The sequence below is a fragment of the Bombyx mori genome, chromosome 25 (genome assembly GCF_030269925.1).
Source record: "Bombyx mori chromosome 25, ASM3026992v2".
Lineage (NCBI taxonomy): Eukaryota > Metazoa > Arthropoda > Insecta > Lepidoptera > Bombycidae > Bombyx > Bombyx mori.
Window position 1 is genome coordinate 11,811,154 of NC_085131.1, and position 20,287 is coordinate 11,831,440.

At 37.2% G+C, this 20,287-nt stretch overlaps 2 protein-coding genes and 1 long non-coding RNA gene across 7 annotated transcripts; 1 reads left to right on the top strand and 2 right to left on the bottom strand.

The window, feature by feature from the left end:
* Window positions 1-1,214: 1,214 nt before the first annotated feature.
* On the top strand, window positions 1,215-6,927 carry LOC119630588 (uncharacterized). 2 transcript variants are annotated; one of them, XR_009976722.1, is made up of 3 exons: window positions 1,215-4,979; window positions 5,090-5,138; window positions 5,206-6,927. It is a non-coding gene; the product is annotated as an uncharacterized LOC119630588 (long non-coding RNA). The 2 variants fall into 2 exon arrangements; XR_009976721.1 differs by having other exon boundaries at window positions 1,215-5,138.
* Window positions 5,913-7,459, bottom strand: Fau (fau protein). The gene is given in 2 exon segments (NM_001142752.2): window positions 5,913-6,430; window positions 7,360-7,459. Coding segments are annotated over 2 exon segments (360 nt in total). The 5' UTR covers window positions 7,423-7,459; the 3' UTR covers window positions 5,913-6,133.
* A 1,500-nt stretch (window positions 7,460-8,959) lies between these two features.
* Tia1 (TIA1 cytotoxic granule-associated RNA binding protein) lies at window positions 8,960-19,924 on the bottom strand. Of its 4 annotated transcripts, none has more exons than XM_012691251.4 (5): window positions 18,671-19,900; window positions 16,544-16,585; window positions 16,045-16,140; window positions 10,978-11,047; window positions 8,960-9,747 (listed from the first exon to the last, which is right to left on the bottom strand). In XM_012691251.4, the coding sequence occupies exons 1-5, from the start codon at window positions 19,532-19,534 to the stop codon at window positions 9,629-9,631; spliced, it is 1,191 nt and encodes a 396-aa protein (XP_012546705.1). In that variant the 5' UTR covers window positions 19,535-19,900; the 3' UTR covers window positions 8,960-9,628.
* Between the last annotated feature and the right edge of the window lie 363 nt (window positions 19,925-20,287).

Sequence of the window (20,287 nt, forward strand, 5' to 3'; positions counted from 1 at the left end):
TATCAGGATCAAAATGATTGAGTCTTGGGGGCATCTTTGTTGTCTAATTTAAAATTATGCAACTAGATTTCCAGTTTAAGCAAAAAATGCAAAAATAGGTGTAATCCCTATTTACCCGAAAATTGCGGTTAATTGGGACGAAATGAGAAATTTGCTAGGGTTGGCACTACTTTTATTTTTATATATAGTTTTAATTTATTTATTTATTTAGTTGCACCAACAAAGTGATCATCAATAAAAAAATTTGAAAAACTGACAAAAGTACATGGCAGACATCACCTCAATTATAGGTGCAATCGACAGTGCAGTAACAACAATATATATATATATATATATATTTATACATATATAGTGGGCTTTCTTAGAAACGGTTTATATTTCTCCGTTCTTGGTAAGTACTTAGGGGCTGATATTTCTATCTGGGTTAAGAGATTAGGTGTGTCGGTTATTCCATGGATTAATCAGATGAATACCCCCACTCTGAACAAATATTAAATATTTTATTATGTATTACTTAGACATTTTTGTCCACCTTGAGATTTCATTGATATTGTTACATGTCTCTGCAAAATCGACTTACTTATATTAAATTGCTTATCTATTTCAACTAAAGACTTATTCCCAATTTCGCTTCGATAAACCAGATTTTTACCAACAAATTTAAAAAATATTGTTATAACTACATAGACAACCCTACAAACCTGTACCTATTTATACTTAGGTCGTTTCCATTTCACGTATTCTCATCCCAATTGACCCCTTTTTCGTTGTTATTTGTACCTAGCTCGTCCCCAATATCCCCAAAAACAACAGATTTTTACATATATTTTTATTTAATCAAATACATTAAAACCAATAACAACTGAGACTTACCTTTAATATATATGCTGGTTCAAACACTAAATAACGTTTATAAATCATAGTCGTCTTCTATTATTATCAAATAAATAAAAGAGAGCAAAGTTTCTAGCACTAAAATAATTACCACCACAGGAAGTTAATTTGAAACGCGATTTTTTATAAGTTAGCAGCTATTATCATGCATATTCAGAGTTGTTTTGTGAACTTTCAACATTCTACTATTAAACTACAAAAAAATGGAAGATTTTGCAACGAATATAAAACTTATATTGAGCGTCGAAAGATTTTCCCGGTTTTTTCCCGATTCGCCTTTCAATCCCTAATCGCCCCATTTTACCGGTACTATAAATGTCGGTAAGAAAATTTTGTGCCAAATTCATCATATATTCAAACAAGTATTATATTAAAAATAACAATTACTTAATGGGAGAGGCGAACGGGTGTGAATGAGGGCTTGGCAACGTTGCCAAAAGAAATACCCATGTTTTTTTTTTCGACAGTGTCTCGAGATATCCGGTTTGTGTCGAATTCGTAAAAAAAGTCATTTTGTAAGTACCTACTCAAAAGAACTTGGAAAAGATCAGAAGCGTTCCCTGCGGTAATGTTTCTGTAATACATATATTTAAATTACTGCGTTAATGCAACATTTTCAAGTCTCACAATCAGTCAATCTTTATTGACTATTGCAATAGCATATTCCTTGGAAAGCATCTCTGATTATGAAGTTATTTGCGCACTTTTAAGCAATTTCACGTGATTTTATTATAGTTTTTAATCAGTTGTTTCCTCACATTTTTTCCGGCCTCATTTTTCGTTATTTAAGGCGCAAGTCTAACTACTCGCGAACTGGTGTGTATGGTCATGAGGCTCAACCTGAGAGAACGTATTACTGGTGGTAGGACGTCTTGTAAGTAAGCACGGGTAGGTAGCACCACCGTGCCGTTAAGCAGTAATGTATATTAATGTGAAAATGGCAAACAGCAACTATTTAAGAACCAGATATTATTAATTATTTCTCGAAGCCGAAACGATAATACGTGCCTAGTCTAATGTAAACGAAAAACAATATTTGAATACGTAATAAAACAGGGTAAACACTTGTTTAATAGTTCTCATAAATTCGTGTTTCTTGAGCTTGCAATGTAACGCAAAGGAAGCTGGCCGCCATTATACCACACGCGTTGCATTCCCTTCAGGCAATTGACCTGCGAATTACTTAATGGTTTTTTATTTGTGCTACATTGCGTAGTATAGAAATCTAAATAAAATCTGACAGTGCAATCACCTAAACGAGCCGCCCTCTACATTTCTAAGAAATGTTTCAATTAAATCTGTATTTTGTTAGATCATTGACAAGATCTTCCTATACATTCCAGTTTATAATATTAGATAATATACAGGCAAAAGATTAAATATATTCCCTTGATACGCAAACAAAACTTATTGGTTTAACAGGAAAAACAAAAGAACTAAAATATTCCACCTGTTCTCGCTACGATACCGACGACATTGGCTCGTAGCCAGAAAACAATTGCGATTGTTCTAAAAGAGTTTACAATTTGTTTGAACGTAGATTATTACTCTATTGTAAATCACGAAGAAATAAGAATACGCGCTTAACTTTATCAACAATATAATTCATTACAATAGGCTAGGTTCATTTTGAAATTGCAATATAAATTGGTCGATTTATTTTCACAGTTTCATCTAAACTAAAAACTATTGACTTCTTATTCTCCATGCATAAGACGATACGTATTTATATCTTAAATCACGAAGAATTAAGAAATACGTACTTAACTTTATCAACAGGATAATTCGTTACAATAAATTAGATTTATTTTGAAATAGCAAAATAAATTGACCGCTTTATTTTGCACAGTTTAATCTCAACTGAAAACTATTGACATCTTATTCCCCATGCATGAGACGATACATGTTTGTATGTTGAAAGTAAAAAGTGTGCGTAAATTATTTTGAAAAATTACATTCCCGCTTAAAGCGTGGCACAGCCGTTATATAATAATACAACTAGCGAACCCGACAGACGTCTGTCTGTACACACACGTCTTAAATACGAAAATTTCAAACTTTTTTGAATATTTTTTAATAATCTGGACTGTTTGACGAATTTAACAATATTCAATTGAGAATGTAAACCATTCTCGAACACCCATAAATTAAACTAGAATACTCACGGGTAGAAGAACTATTTAAACATTAAGATTGATTCTAATTTGATCTCAAGGTGGGTGGCGGCATTCCCGTTATAAAGTTAATGGACCCCGGTGGTCGCTTTCTACGGGTGAGGCATGAGCAAGTTCACCGAAATTCGTATTTTAAAAAAAACGTAAGCGAGTGATGAATTTAAAAAAAATCAAAGTAATCCAACAAAGATTTTTAAGCCGCACACATTTTTAACCTCATTGTATTCAAGCGGTCCTTGAAGAAACATCCCATTGAAATTGTAACACAAGAATCTAATTTGAAATGAACCGCCTCGACCCGAAAACCCGAATTAAAAATGTCTGGACGCTTGAGAAATACGATAAAACACGATTTTATAACCTCATCGCCAAAAATTGATGACTCATTTTTAATTATACAAAATCAAAACAGGTTACAATGTTTTTATCAGTTTTTTTTTTATATACAATCCTCGGGTCGCGACATTCGAACTAGTGATAAATCCCCCATAATTTTAATGAATAAAAATTTACCATAACGGCTTTCACAAAACGGTGAATGTTAAAGGAAATACTTATCCAGAACTGAGCTAAATACTAATTTAAAAATAAAATTATTGGTGAACTCTAATATTATTATTTTTTCTTCTAGCTTTGTGTATTCATAATTTCGTTTAACAAAATAATATCTAGGTATTACAAGGAAACCGTTTATATTTTTCCGAATAAAAAGCAGCCTAGAATATTTTTCATGAAATTTTCTACTTACCAGTGTGCCGGTCAAAATTGGATTAATCCTTTCGAAGATTATCCCATACACACAAAAATTTTAATATGTGATCTTTGTAGTAAACAACCAGACATATGATCTCAAAACAGCCCACAGACGACCACTTAAATTTTTTTCAAATTTGAAAAAATACGTCCAATATATTCGTCTTAATACGTTATAATTTTAAGTATGTTTATGTTCATGAGTATATGTTTTGAGTATGTTAGATAGTTGTAAAAGATAGGCATTTTATATATCTACTAGCGACCCGCCCTCGCTTCGCTTCGGAAACATTAAATTTTATTATTGATAGCCGAAGCCCGCCATGTTGCGCGCGGTACGACAATAACTGCGGGTGACGCCGCGGGGCGAAGCTAGTCTAAAAAAAGTAGCCAAGTTACTCCTTACATCATCAGCTACCTATTAATGAAAGTCTCATCAAAATCGGTCCCGCCGTTCCAGAGATTAGCCGGAACAAACAGACAGACAGACAAAAATTGTAAAAAATGTTGTTTTGGTGTATGTACCGTATATATATTCATATGGATGTAGTAAAAAGCGCTTATTTCAATATTACAAACAGATACTGCAATTTTATTTATATATTGTATAGATTGATACTCTATGATATTCGAAATTAAGTTAAAATTATACTTTCCACGTTATGCGGCCTCGAGATATTTTCGGGTATCGGAAACACTTAATGTACAAGACAACAACAAGTACCTACCGTATAAACCACACGAATATTAAATATTTTTACAAAGATACCGATTTCGACCATAGTCAGGCTCACTAACATAGTACCTAATAGATAATTTTCGCATGAAAATCGATGGTCGAATATTGGTTTGTTATTAATAAAAAAATATACTAAATAAAGAAACCTTTAAGTATTCTTCGTCATAGAATCTACCTTTTTTATTGCTTAGGGCAATGGACGAGTTTACGGCCCACCAGGTGACTGCTAGCGGAGCCCATAGACACCAACAACGTAAATGTTACCTCCCACCTTGAAACACATGAGCTCTAAATCTCAGTTTTTACAGTACAATGCCTGTAAGTAGTAGATGCCCTACCACCAGTAATTACGCAAATTATGATGTTGTCGGGTTCGATTTTTATAGCACGATGTTATTTCTTCACCGTGCAAGTCATACGTAAGTGTGTATTTCATCTGAAACCACGACCACTTCACTAACTAATTGTAAAGTAAGCTTTATCCATAATCTACAACTATTAAATATATAATTATGGCCTTCTTATTCAGGTTTATCTACACACCGATGATGTTACTATTCACACTAATAATCAAAAGAGTAAGTCAGCCAGATTATATTATTATGGTAGAGATCAAGGGACCATTTACAATATCTTACTTTTCAGGAGCAAAATGAGTCATGCTGAGTCATGTGAGGTCGTGCTGAAAGCAGTGCTCTTTGTGCTTAGCTTATCCAGCGGTGCTCGATACAGCAGATTTCTACAGCTATGTAAATGAATTTTTATGTACATCTGCTGATGAATTTACAATCGTTTTCGATACTCACCTGCGAGAGCCTCGGCACGTAATCGATGTACGGGATATGATAGTACGGGAGCAGAGACGATAGGTAGTACACTGAAGACAGAGGCTGCTGCGAAATATTCCCGTTGGTACATTTTTTTGATGTGTAAACACCTTCGTTTGTTTGTTATAATATGATCTGTGCTCTTTATATACCTATAGCGCGTGTTTAATTTTCCTCTCACTATTCTTTTATCCGATTTTTGTGTATCTAAATAGTTGTCAACATATTTTCTTTTATTTTAATAGGTAACCATTTGTTGAATTTGTAATAAAATAAATGTCTAAAGTTAATTGTTGTATAATTTTAATTTGCTAATTTCGTGTTGGCATACGTAAATGAGGAAAATATTGATAATATGTTCCGAGTGTGTAAATTCGTTGAACAGTTATAGAATTTATCTTTGTATGTTTTTTAATCGTAAAAGTGTAGCCAACAAAATTTAGGAAACATTTGTTAGTGACAAAGATCGCGCTCATCATCGATCTGTCAGAAGTCAGGAATAGAAACACAAAGAAAAAAGGAATATTAGAAAGTCGCAAGCTTTATTAAATTTCAGTCTAAATCACATAAATAATAATTTTAACTATAATAAATTACATAGAAAGCTAGATCCACGTCCACTTGTCGTATTAAAGTAGAGCGATCACATTGCGTTACAGCGAATACTGATTATGTGGTTACAAGAGAGGGTGCCGGAACGGGGTTAGGAGTTAGGACAGGCTAGGGGCTGGTCGGGAGCCGGGACGCTAAACGCGATAAGAGTAGTGACGGTAAGTGGTGCCGTAGGGCAGGCGGCCGCTGCTGGTGGACGAGTAGGAGTAGCCTCCGGGACCGCCGAGGTTGCTGGAGCGTTCGCTGGTGTAGGAGTAGCCCCCGGGGCCGCTGCCGGTGCGGCGCTCCACCGTGTTGCTGTACGAGCTGCGCTGAGGCAGGCCGCTGCCCGCCGAGCGCTGGCTTGTGCTCGAGTACGAGTACGAGTACTGCTCCTCGGCACGACGTGGCGCGATCGGGTCGCGGTCCACCACCACGTAGTGCCGCGGCGTCTGCAACAACCGCGTCCTTAATCGCCGTCCGAACGCCGCCCGCCCTCGCACCGACCCGACCAATTACCTACTCTAGCGAGCGAAAGCGACACACGACAACGAACGACTCTGCCACCGCGCAGTCCTCTCAGTACGTGGCGTAGTTACTGTAGTAAACGTGACGATGCGCCGCGTGCAGCGGGCGGCCGTGCGCCTGGGCGAGCAGCACGTCCATGTGGTCGCGCGGCGTGCCCAGAGGGTCCGCCTCGAACGCGCGCTCCCGCTGTCCAACGGTAGAAAGCACACGCGCGCGCGTTTGTTCGCGCGGAGATACGTAAGGCGCGAGAGGCGCCAACTTCGACTCCGGTTTCGGCGGGATGTTTTGTTTGGTGACGGGGTCCAGCACGGAGGCGCGCGTGCCCGGCTTGGTGCGCCGCCCGAAGGCCGTCACCGGGTCGGGCACGAGACTCGGCCGCGGCACGAACGGCACCTTCTCCCAGTCCCCGAGCGTCGACCGCTGCAAGCGGAGAATTCCCCGTTAGTCGGCCGAGCGCGACTCCAGCCGTGGCTATATTTGGCGCGCTAGGTGGCTCAGCTTTCCGACTCTGCGCCTCGACACGGAACGACCCACTTGCGACACGCAAGAACGTCCATAGCGGACTAGGACGAAATAGTCGAGGTCAGACTGGCTCTCTTAACGTAAGCAATCGTGTTTACAAGCGAACTCTAAAACGGAGGCAAGTATTAACTTGGGAAGACGACAATTAGCTGTCCCGTTGACGGACGAATGAACAAAACTGAAAAGAGTACGCCTATGTGACTGGGGCGACTTGTCGTCGTAGGATCATGACGAGGGTCGAGTTGGTGCGAGGGGCGTCCGGCTCCCGGGGTATAGTGGAGCGAGGTACAAGGCACGCTCGGTGGGTTAGAGGGCGGCGGCGCCTACTTACCGTCACGCTGTAGGTGGACCTGTAGGGCCGACGCGTCGTGTAGAAGTCACTCTCGTATACCATGGTTAATGCTCGTGTTATCGTTCGGGTTTCACTCGCGACGGCTGCTGCTCGACTGAGGCCCAAGCGAGCGCCGCGACGCCGCGCCTTCGCGTCCCTCTTATTTTTAGATCACTGTCATTGCAATTTTCACGTCACAGTTGAAAAGCTCCCGCTTTAAATTCAAATTATGAAAAGACGTGTTTTAATGTCAGCAAGTGGGTGAAGGTGATAATTAATTAAATATGTATACCTAAAGGTAATGAATGCATTCCTACTTAAAATAAATGAACTTATAACAAAACATTTTTATGCTGCTTGTTAATGCAATTCAGAATCTAAAAGATTTTTCAGTTTACGAGTACTCCTCGAATTCCAAATATTCTGAACTCTAACATGTGAGTAGGTGGTCAGTAGTAGGTGTTGACTTTCATGTTTGATTCACTTTGTTCATTCCATCGTAAGTGGCGGAATGACGCAGCAATAACGTACATTAGGTACGTAATTACCAAACATAACATGTTTTGGTATTTCTTGTTTCCGTTTAAAAGCAAACTTGCGGCACATCCGGTGGTAAATGGTCACAGTCGCTCATACACTACCAGTGAGAAGATAAGTATGTACTATAAATGTTGATAAGACTGGTGGAACATGTAGGCCCGCTCGGGTATGTAGGTAACTAGGTACCGCCACCCTTTTTCTTTTTTACACTGGGGAATCCATTGAAGGATACCCGGTCGAGGTGGGTAACGGACCGGGTTATGTCGAACTCCGGCGCCTCCAGAGAGGAAGAAGGGGAGAAGAGAAGGACCGAGGTCCTCCACCTCCCCCAATTTGTCACAGGAGACTATGCTTTGAAAAAGACGCGCGAGACACTTGCCCCGCAGAACCGACTACCGACTAAGCACCATCGAGCTCCACCACACCAACTACACGAAACTTACGGTAGCGCAATGCGCGCCGAAAGGCACCTGCCACCCAGCACCCTGCCTATTTATGCCGCGAAGCATTAATGCGTTTCAGTTTCAAGAATCGAGCAGCAGTTGTACTGTAAAACAGGTCTTAAGACGGGTGGCTACATTTACGTCGTAGATGTCTATGGGCTCGTGTAACCACTTGACACCAGGTGGACCACATATGCCGTGAATATGAATGTCGTCTCTCTCGAGACACAAATCTCATCTAATCAATTTATAAATCAACTGAGTCGGTATATAATTTACAAATAAGAGATCCCAATGGGCACTTGAAATGCAAAAACCGATTATTTTCAGACGATCGTCTTCGGGATTATGTTTTTGAGGGATCAAAATTTTATCAATAATACAAACAACAATCAAAAATATGTAACTTAAATTATTTATTTCTCCTTTTACAAAATGACCTTTTAGAATAAAAGAATTTACAATTTTTCTCCATTCGATCGCCACTATCTACGTGGATTTAAATCACAAAGGACCCGGATCGCTCTTTATCTATAAAATTTGGACCCAAAACATAATACAGTTTCATATTATAATTATTATTATTATTATAGTCTATACGACAAATCAAACATCCATTCCCAGACCCACTTCTTTATTGACATATCAGTTTGCCATTACAATAAATCATAACAATTCAGGTCAAACAAAACAACTTACGGTGAACTTAATATAAATATGTGTATCGGTCTGGTGAGCAGAGTCCAGGGTTGCGGCGCGTCCGCCGGCCGCAATAAATATCAACCTTATGTACAGGAGTCCACACACGCGACAGATCCCCTCATAATAACCTCTTTAAAAAATTATAATTTATTTCGTTATGTCCTATCTATGAAGGTCTCGCCGCCGCAGCCGGCGCCCTCTCGCGGAGGCGCGGCGTCGCTCGCAGAGACTGCGTTTCACAAATCGACTTCTAGCGGTGTCTAACTCACGGATATTCGTTTACAGTCCCCTTGCGAAACAGACTGGCTCGCTGACGTCATCGAATACAAATTCCACTGCAATATCAGTTCAGATAGAAGAAATTAACTGACTAGCTTTATAGAAAATATCATCTTTCATTATACATTAGATACATTAGTAAGACAGTCTTAGAGGTATTGCTGTATGTTCTCATAACGTTCGGTGTGACGTCACGGCGGCGCCGCGCGTCGTCATAGTCTGTCCCTCTGTGACCGACAGAGGGGTGGCTCGGTGTGCGGGGCGACGAGGGGCGGTGGTGCGGGGGGCGGGGGAGTGCGGCCTTGCTACTGGGAGGGGTACTGCGCGGAGGGCATGGCGGCCGACGCGTACATGAGGGGTTGCGAGGGGCCGCCCCACCCGGCGCCGCCGCCGCCATTACCGCCCATTCCCATGCGGTACCCCGCTGGAACAATAACATTATCACGTTAATTTCTAGTGCCACATAAATAAAATTCAATGCTTACTCATGTGTATACGAATATTATATAGACGCAACTATAATTTGTCTCGCCGGTACCAAGCCTCCGAAGCATGTTAATGATGTTAGTCCATGCTCAACTAAACATTACATCGATTTTAATGAAATTGAAATAAGGCTCAAATTAGAATACATATTTCACAGCGGAAATAAACGAAACAGTAACAATGATCCGAGCGAACTCAACAAGAACACGGAACTCAGTAGTCACATTTTCATTTAGAAATATACAGAACATATGGCTGTGGAAGTCTACCTTAACCTGGCTCATATAAAACGAGGTAGTTATTTCCAAATTATTCCCAAATTATGTCCGCGAAAGAAACAGTTTGCTGTGTCGTCAATTTATTTTCACTTGTCGTTGTGCCCCCCATGGGGAAACCCCGGATTCAAAAGATTGTTTTCCAGATAGACAAATATTACTCCTCCTCATGAACACCAGCAGCCTATCAGATATACTGTACAGCCGGTGGCCCAGTTTGAGATTTTGTCACCCACCCACCTTTAGATATAATTTCCGAAGTCTCAGTATAGTTACAACGGCTGCCCCACCCTTCAAACCGAAACGCATTACGACAGAAACAGGCAGGGTGGTGTTTCCTACCCGCACGGACTCACAAGAGGTCCTACGACCAGTAATTACGCAAATTATAATTTTGCTGGTTTGATTTTTACTACACGATGTTATTCCTTCACCGTGGAAATCAATCGTCAAAATTTCTTAAGTACGTATTTCATTAGAAAAGCTGGTACCCGCCTGCGGGATTCGAACACCGGTGCATCGCTCAAGGATAGCCTTAGGATAGTCTTCAAACTCAGTTCAGTTTTAACAAGAATCGCATAAGTGTCATTATAGCTCTGTATGTGCGAATTATATTCGTTTATATACATACTAGCTGTACCCGTCCGCTTCGTTGGGCATTTAAAATTAACATTATTATTTCTCACCCCCACAAAGATTCTCATCATTAACGCCCCCGCAACTGGTGTAGGAAGTCCAACACTAATATAAATATTGGCGTATCCATTAAGTACACGTATTTTCTACACGGATACCAAGTTTCAAGTCAATCGGATGCACGGTTCAGTAGTAATAACGGAACATCCGTAAAAACCACTGTAGATTTATATATTAGTATAGATAAGAATATTTACCTGCCGCGGCGGCCTGAGGGTTGCTGTACGCGGCCGCGTACTGCTGGTAGTACCCGGGAGCCATGTAGCCCTGTAACGCAGGGTAACCCTGGAAATTATATGGGAAACAATATTACTTTGTTCGCCTCGACTGTGAGACGACAATGTTTACGTGAAAAAAAAAAAAGAATCATCTATATAAATTGTACAAGTATAGATAATTTTAAAGCATAATTGTTACAATGGCTACAATTAATTTTAGTTGTATAATCTTTGCTGATTTTTGTTTTAAGCACAGGATACTCGCATTCAAATTTATATTATTTTAAAAAAAGGGCGTCAAAACATTGAATTACGACGTTCAATCAAAAAGTTTAGTTGAAATTAGAAAAATAAATTATTTTTTGTAAATATTAGTGATAAAGATTCATTTTTTTAATAATAAAATTTGTCATGAATGTGAAGTCTGTTTAAATAATAGAGGGCTACCAAAACCTATACATATTTTTGGAACTCTGGACGAAACGCCTCTTTGATTCAAATGAGGAATTGAACGTGGGTCGTAACACATATCCCAACTTTTTCATGGGAGAAATATATACTAGACTTTTTTTTTTATTGCTTAGATGGGTGAACGTGCTCACAGCCCACCTGGTGTTAAGTGGTTACTGGAGCCCATAGACATCTACAACGTAAATGCGTCACCCACCTTGAGATATAAGTTCTAAGGTCTCAGTATAGTTACAGCTGTCATTACCATCACTTAGTGACTTTAATATGCGAGGTAATAACCAACCATACGGAGTAGGTACCTGGTAGTATATTCCTTGGTAACACAGTTTCGTCACCGGCATGCCACTAACTATGTCAATTTTAAACAAAAGTGAAACACTTCTTTGTCACTTCGACTAACGTAATCAGAAAACTTTCTTCACAGTCAGTCGTTATACAATGGAAGGAAAATTAAAATTCTAATTTTACGAGCGCGGATCTGGCAATATGCAAATCGACGTTCGTTCCAAGCGCGTAGCGTACGACACGACCATATTTCATATCTATTGTGTAGTTTCTTTTACGTGTCATGTAAATAAAAGAATTATTCTCTAAATAATAATCGGAATGAATACAATCTTGCTTCTATATATGTGGTTTAATGAGACAATATAATTTATATTAATATTTCGTGTGGCCTCAGTTCGAGGCGAGGACAACTGTCAACCAAAGTCTACATCTGACAGATCCAAGCAACATTTGATTTTTGTTTATTATACAATGCGTAGTCAACTTAAAATAAACTTCATAATAGTACTAGAGTATACAGTAAAAGGCCCGGGCATCGTCCTATCGCTTGCGACGAAGGTCTCGGCGAGTAAATTAACCCATAGACACAGCAGAGTTTTTCGCCGGAAATTCTCAGTGGGTCGCGTTTCCGATCCGGAGGTAGATTCTGCGAAGCACTGCTCTTGCTAGGGACAGTGTTAGCAAATCCTCCGGTTTGAGCCCCAAGAGCTCACCTACACGCTAGGGTAACGCTGATATAGCCTCTCAAGGCTTCCAGAATAAGTAAAAAGAAAAAAAAACAGTATAAGGAAAATGGGCAATGTAGTACTACGGAAGAAGATCAAATGTCTCCAAAAAGTACTAATACTAAAGTAAGCTACTGTCGTTCTAATAATAATAAAGTACTTTTATTAGAACGACAGGAACAAACAAACATCGCAAGTAGCAAAGGTAAATTTGAAAAACACTTGCTTTTTTTACTGCTTAGATGGGTGAACGAGCTCACAGCCCACCTGATATTAATTGGTTACCGGAGCCCATAGACTTCTATAACTTAAATGCCGCCACCCACTTTGAGATAAGAGTTCTAAGGTCTCAGTATAGTTACAAATACTGCCCCGCCCTTCAAACCGAAACGCATTACTGCTTCACGGCAGAAATAGGCGGGGCGGTGGTACCTACCCGTGCGGACTCACAAGAGGTCCTAAAACCAGTAAAACTCTACTTATGCGAAATAGTATTTACTTAAAGCATTATTCACTTGTGTTCAATGGCCCCAAATTTGCACGTATTAACATCAAACAGTAGGACATACAACTTTTTATATTTATCAGCGTCGTAAAACAATTCCACTTCTGTGCCCAAATTGATTGTCATAATTTATATTGACGCTAGTGAAGCTTTTCCTATCGCAATTCCTATGTTATTTTAGGGATTAATTATTTCAGTCGAAACAGCATTTTTAGAATCAATTTCACTATACTCTATTCCCATTACGAAGTCCCATGAAACAGGTGTGATTATTATGTTCTTGTGTTTGTGTGAATTAATTGTATATAATTCACACAAACAGATTGATTGTGTGTTTTTTAAATGATGTTTAAGACTATGAACAAAAAATGATTATTATTTCAAATTATTCGAAACATGAAGAGTTATGTTCTATGAAGTGTCAAAAGAGACTTCGTAATTGGAATACAGTATAGAGACAATTCTTTTCGCGCCTTAATTATTTCAAGCACAAGAGGTCATTAAAAAAAAATATCATGTACTTTCAATTTCAGAAATTCCCGGTTACCTACAAAACGTACATGATTTTTTTTTATTGCCTTTGTAAGCAGACGAGCATACGGCCCACCTGATGGTAAGTGGTTATCGCTCACGGACGTCACCAATGCTAGAGGCACAGTCAAGTCGCTGCCTAACATTGTATCAATCTAACGAGAGATTTCCTGTTTAAAGTAATTAAATCCACAAATTCATTAGTTACATTTAACGTTGCATGAATATTGTTCGATGTAGTACATTAAATCAGATTGAGCTGACGCGTTGTATTTGATGCATTGAAATTTTTTTTTTTTTTTTTTTTTTCAAATTAAAAACCAATTTTAAAACTATAAAATCGTATATTATGATTAAGAAAAATGCTTATTTTCACTCAAGCATACAATGAATCGATTTAAATTCACTTCAGTTTCTGAATTAAAATTTACTATAGCTTGGTTATTGTTTTTATTAACACTTATTACAATTATGCAAGTACTTTCCTAGATGTCAGCAAGTACTGTAGAGATAACTCTTTTTACGATTTACAAAAAAAAATGTACAATTAATAATACCTTTTACTGGTGATAATTGTAAGCCCGCGCGGGTAGGCAACAGAACCCTGCCGTTCCGAATTGAAGGTTTGGAGAGACTTTACAGAACCTAGTCGCAATCCCTTCTCACAGTGGTCGACGCGGTTATCATCAGATGGGCCGTTAGCTCATTCACCCATCAATATCCCCATCATCAATCCAAATATTATTTTAAAAAAATAGTATAATTAAGCCAATCAATACAATATAATTAACAAAAAATCCTGAGATACGTGGAGAATTTGTTTAAAAAAACCCAGTCTTTATTATAGTTATATTTCAACACATGCATGAAATAAATCTTGTAAATCATATTGAGCTAAAACTGAGTTACAGTGTTTTTCCTTGTGCACCTGTCGTTTTATTGCCGATAGTCATGATACGAAACAAATAAAATATAACCGGTTTTCTTATTTTTTTGATTTTAAACTTTAGCATCAATTGTGTTGTTATAACAGAGTCGAATGCTGATATATGACGTGATAACATTCGGTGAGCAAGCAGCACTGCGCTCGTCAGCACTAGCAATTGGCCGCGATGCAAAGACCTCAACGACCAAAAGAAGAAGGACGTAACGTATCCCTCAAACATGAAACCGTGCGGGATCAAAAAAACAACTTGCCAGCAGTGATTACGCACATTTTTATTACCTCTACTGTAAGGGGCCGACTTTGGCTTAGTAGGGATTTACTTTGAAAATCAATAACAACTTAGAAGTTAGGCTACAGACACCCCTATTATTATGTACATCCCCACCTGTCCTAGTGAAACTGGAAAGGCCTCCGGGCCCTCAGTAATCCTTCTATCATTACAAAAAAATATATACATCGACCTGACAGACACGCAATGGACACAGCCATAAGCTGATAAAAGTAATATACGATTCTTGAAAGTGAATTCCAATGAAGTTTTTAAAAACATCGACCTCTGTACTAACTCTTTGAGCGCGAATAGTCGATAGATCGACTATTATCTATTAATGCGTATAAAATGCGGAGCGTCGAAATACCGTCTATATGCGCAGTTTGATTATATGGATGAGATATCGACCTGAACGGATGTATCTTACCGCACGCACGTATAACGTTTTAAATAAGTTATTAACGTTTATAAATAATCGTTTTAAACTATTTTACTGTGAATTTAGCTTTAGTTTTTTATAAGGTACTTTTTTTTCTATCGAAAATCCTTTAGCAATATCTGCAAAATATGTGTGAAAATTAACTCAGCACTAAAAGGGTTAAGAACCATTTGTACATTGCTGTATCGACATCACTTTGTAACAGTCTAGATTTCTACAACCATACATGAAACCACAATGCCCACATAATTATAAAGAAATCTTTCCTTATTTGTTGACCTCAACAAACAATTTAACATCATTAGACGGGATAAAAACAATCATGGTCTCACTTTACTAATCAGTGATAACGTCCAACACTTGATAACGTTATTAATCACATAGCAACATCAAATTTGAATTTCAAAACAAAACTCTACATGAGTTTGAAAATTTTTAAGCAAATACCGTGGAAACAATTCCCACAGGCAGTGAATAACTAACTAATTATTACCTGCAGCTTCGTCCGTGTGGTCAAGGTCAACTAATTTATTTACTACATAATCTGTCCTATGTGACAATCCCGACCAAAAACTAAACTTTAAAAAAATTCTGTCAATCCATTGCTTCTTTTTGAGGTGATGAATGGACAAACAAACAAACACTATTATAATAATACCAGTATGCATACATATTTATACTTCACAAAAACGCAATGTACTGTGTATAGCAGCAACAGAAGGCATGGTGTATCTTTAGACAGAAACAATATTTAAATAAATGTCTAGTAGAAGTTATGCTTAGTACTTGCCACTTTGATTGCAGCGTCTACTACCTTTACTTACTACCTTAATATTGTTTAGTCTGAGCACACACATGTGGTTTATTTACCTGAGCATACCAATAGCCCATTCCTTGCTGATACGGGTAAGGATATTGGGACTGGCCGCCCATCGCTGGAGGCGCCGCCGACGAGTTGTTCCCGCTCTGAAAAACAACAATGATAATTACTAAAGCTCATTTGAGATAGTATTAAAATTCTAATAAATACACAAATACACTAAAATACATGTTTCTGGGACGAAACGACTTTGGAATCCCTCAAAAAATATTATACAATTAACAATGGTTCATGCACTACTTCTTATTTATATAAGGGTCCCTCTAAAATATATATATTTAGACTACATTATCTAAAATTGACTGAATAAAGTAGATAACATTACATATTAAGAGTACTTTAACTTTTTTATTCTACTCCAAGAACCCTTGTATAAAATAACGACTCAAAAGCCCTTCCTCCCTTAGGGGAATAAAAAAAAACTAATAATGAATACAATTCTGGATGGAAATTCCACTGACATACAAAACGTAAACACAAATAGATAACCTGATCTGGGACCGTGCTGTTCGAGTCTGCCGTGTGTCGAACCTGTGGGCCAAAGTTACTACAAATGGACAGAGTTACTACATAATCAAAAAACTGTTATCAATTATGTACCATTCAATATTTTCAGGATATATTTTTATTTTATTAATAATCTAAACAAACTATTATTGTATTGTAATGTATTCTATTGTAATCTTAAAATTTTTGTTATATAACTTTATTTATTTCTTTTGAAAGTGATATTCTGCTGATAATTTCTTTCACTATTTAATATAACTTGCAACAAATTTTTTTATCAATTTCAAATAACTAATCTGATAAAATTTATCTGTTCAGTCTAAATTTGAAAATTGTTAATTTTTTGTGTTAAATTCAGTACTAAATTTGCATATGAAATAATACTTTTGACCAAAGTGCCGAATATTAATAAATAATCTAAATAGACTAGTTTAAATACTGAAACTTTCGACTGACAATTTAATTTATAAATTTGTTGTTTGTTTAAGTGTAATGAGTTTAATTCATGTTTCAAGAATCTACCTAATCTTGTGTTTTATTCAAATAGCAGCTAAACACTACCTTAACTTTTGCCATCTAAACACTACCTTAACTTTTGCCATTATATCTCATGTGATATTTTAAGTTCAAGTAGTTTGGAAAAACTAAACAGTCATACCAGTGTTGCATCATTTTCAGTAATTATCTTTATATTTATCTACATTGGCACCTTTGCCAGTTTAGTATTGTAGACTTTGTAATAGAATTGTTTAATTCCTAAATATAAAATAATAAGATAGAATTTCGTTTTCCGTGATTAAAATTTAAACTAATTGATGCATCGTCTAAAATAGAATGTCAGCATAATAAAATTGTTTGAGAATAGATAGCAAAAATTTGTTTTTATGAATTAAATTTTATTATGTAATAATTTGTTTGTTCCTAATTTGTTTTTATCCATAGTCCACGTAAGTATGTATCAGCATCCTGTCCATTTCTACCAAGAAAAAGGAAATGTGGTTGTAACGCTGGTAATAATATCATACTATAATAATTGCCTTAATCAAACAACTAACAAAAAGGAAAGTCCAATGACTGAAGTAAACAAATGCATGTTTATCATTAACGAACAGCAAAAAACCATCTTGCTAAGAATTTAGTCTGTAATTTACAAATAGCATTGACCTGAATTTCATTTGCGCATTATTTCTGCAAACTGAAATACATAAAGAGATTCAGTTGATGTTTGTTGTCATTTATTTTTGTATTTTTTTTATAAAAATATTTTTATTAGGGCAGTTATGGTAAGGTCTTGACAGCCTAACTTCAACTAATTGCTATTTTTGTTTAGGGGTGGATGGGTGTGGGTTAATAAATACATTGTTTATGAACTATTTCCACTATAGCATTAGAAGTTTTATCTATACATTTTATCATGTTGCTAAGGCAACAGGATAACAATTTCAATTCATTGGCTATAATCATGTAACTATTATTAGACAATTCCAATTTACAGAAAATACTTGATATTTTATGCAAAAATGTGTACATTTTACATTTTTATTATTTACACTGTTAATAAAAACAGGTTTCAAATTTATGCTTTTACTTTATGTTGTATTTCTCAAAAATTAAGGAAAATAGCTAACTGATCATATTATTACAATTTAATATGTTCAAAATGCTAAAATCATCTTGCAAAAACTTGACCACAACAGGTGCAAAGTCCAGCTGTTTCATATGCAAATTAAATCTCACATTTTTCTATGAATTTCTAACCTTCCAAGATATAGAATATGTATTTAGTATTTAGCAAGTAGGTATTTAATTCCAGAAAGATATATATTGCATTTTATTATACTTATGAAATCCACTCAAAATACTGCTAAAAATCATCTTTTTAAAGACCATGAGATCCCTATCTGTGGGTTAGTCAAAAATGTAGTCGGTAATGAAAATTATTTGTTTCAGATTCTAAAAGTTGTTAGTAGTTCACTTAATTCACTCGCATTTTTTAAGTCGTATTCTCATTTCAAGCTAATATAATATCCCAATTTAAGACTTATTTCTAGAAAGGGCAAGCTATAGATTGGGAATTATGTAATGTTAATTACCACAAATCATACAAACCTGGTTTTCAGCACCTCCATTCTCTTTCCCCCAGAAACATTTGACTGTGTGACCGCTTATTTCTGTATTGTGTGTAGCTTCTATGGCATGTGCTGCAGCTTCCTTTGTAGTAAACCTAATGAATGCATAGCCCTTATCTCTGAAAACTCTGATGTCCTGTATCTGACCAAATTGTGAGAATGTGTTCTGCATTAACTCTTCAGTAATAATGTTGCTTGTGAAACCGCCACAGTAAACTGTGGTGTTTGTCGGTGAGCTTTGATTATAAACTTCGTCAAATGTTGGCTGTTTTGCTCTCTTACTACTGGGCGCGCCTTCATTCACACCCTTCGCTGGTGGTTTACGCGTTGACCAGTTCGTACGTATGGATCTTGATCCCAGCCACTGGCCATTCATTGCCTGGATGGCAGCTTCGGCATCTGCTTTCTTTACAAATGATACAAAAGCATAACCCTTGGATTTGAGCGTTTGAGGATCGCGTACTATGCGACAGTTCGATATCTCACCAAATGGAGCGAAGGCCTCTCGGAGTATGTTTGTTTCGATTTCTGGAGACAGATCGCCCACGAATATGTGATGATGATTACTAGTGTCCGTCTTCGGCTGGTTACCAGGACTCGTCGCCCAATTAACCTTCATTTCCTTGTCGAGGACCACTCGCTTGTTCATGGCGGCCAGCGCTGTGGCCGCCGCCGTGTGACACGTAAACTCGAGAAATGCATACGGGTCATTTCCTGGCTCCCGTATAATCTTGCAACCTTTTACATCGCCTATTTGACCAAACAACGTACATAGGAAAACTTCTGTGACACTCGGGTCCAAATTACCGACGTAGAGAGTTTTCGGGTGGCTTTCGTCGCCCATATTAGCTTATCGTAATCTGTCGATTACTTTTTTAACGTCTATGAACACTAATATCAATATTAATCGCTTAACAACGTGTTATTTCATCACTTATAACATTGGATAACGAATAAATGAAAGAAAAATGTCGCAAACAGCGCTTAGAACTTCTCGAAAAACGATGCTGTTGACTCGTGAAACGTTCACTTTTCGGAAACAAACGCATCTATAGACGAATTTCCGGTCGAATGAATTTGAAATGATGGCGGGAGATTTTTTTAAACAAGTGTATGCAACCTTTTTTAATGAAAAAAAATAATAGAATTTATTAAAGGAACACGTGCAAATAATTTAATAATTATTAAATGATTTAAGTAAACGAAACATTACAATATTGAATTTTAATAATATTAGCCATAGTAAATATAAACGGAGATCCATAAACAATATCAAAATCTTTCCGGAAACGAGTGTCAACTTGAAAGTCTATGACTCATTGTGAAAGTGCTCTTTCATTTACATTTACATTGGTGTGGATTTTTCAATTCTTGAAACATCATTGGACAAAGAGTTGTTGGTGCTGTATAATAACCAATCAAATGGCTTTCGTTAGTAGTACCATAAACAATCGTCAACACAATGAAAAAGAAAAAAACAAAACTTAACCTTTGAAAAATATGAACAAAGAATACATTAATTTCTTTGTCCTTTACTATAATAAAATTAAATACCTACGCAATGAAATTATTGTTCATGGTTTTAGATATTAGTTCT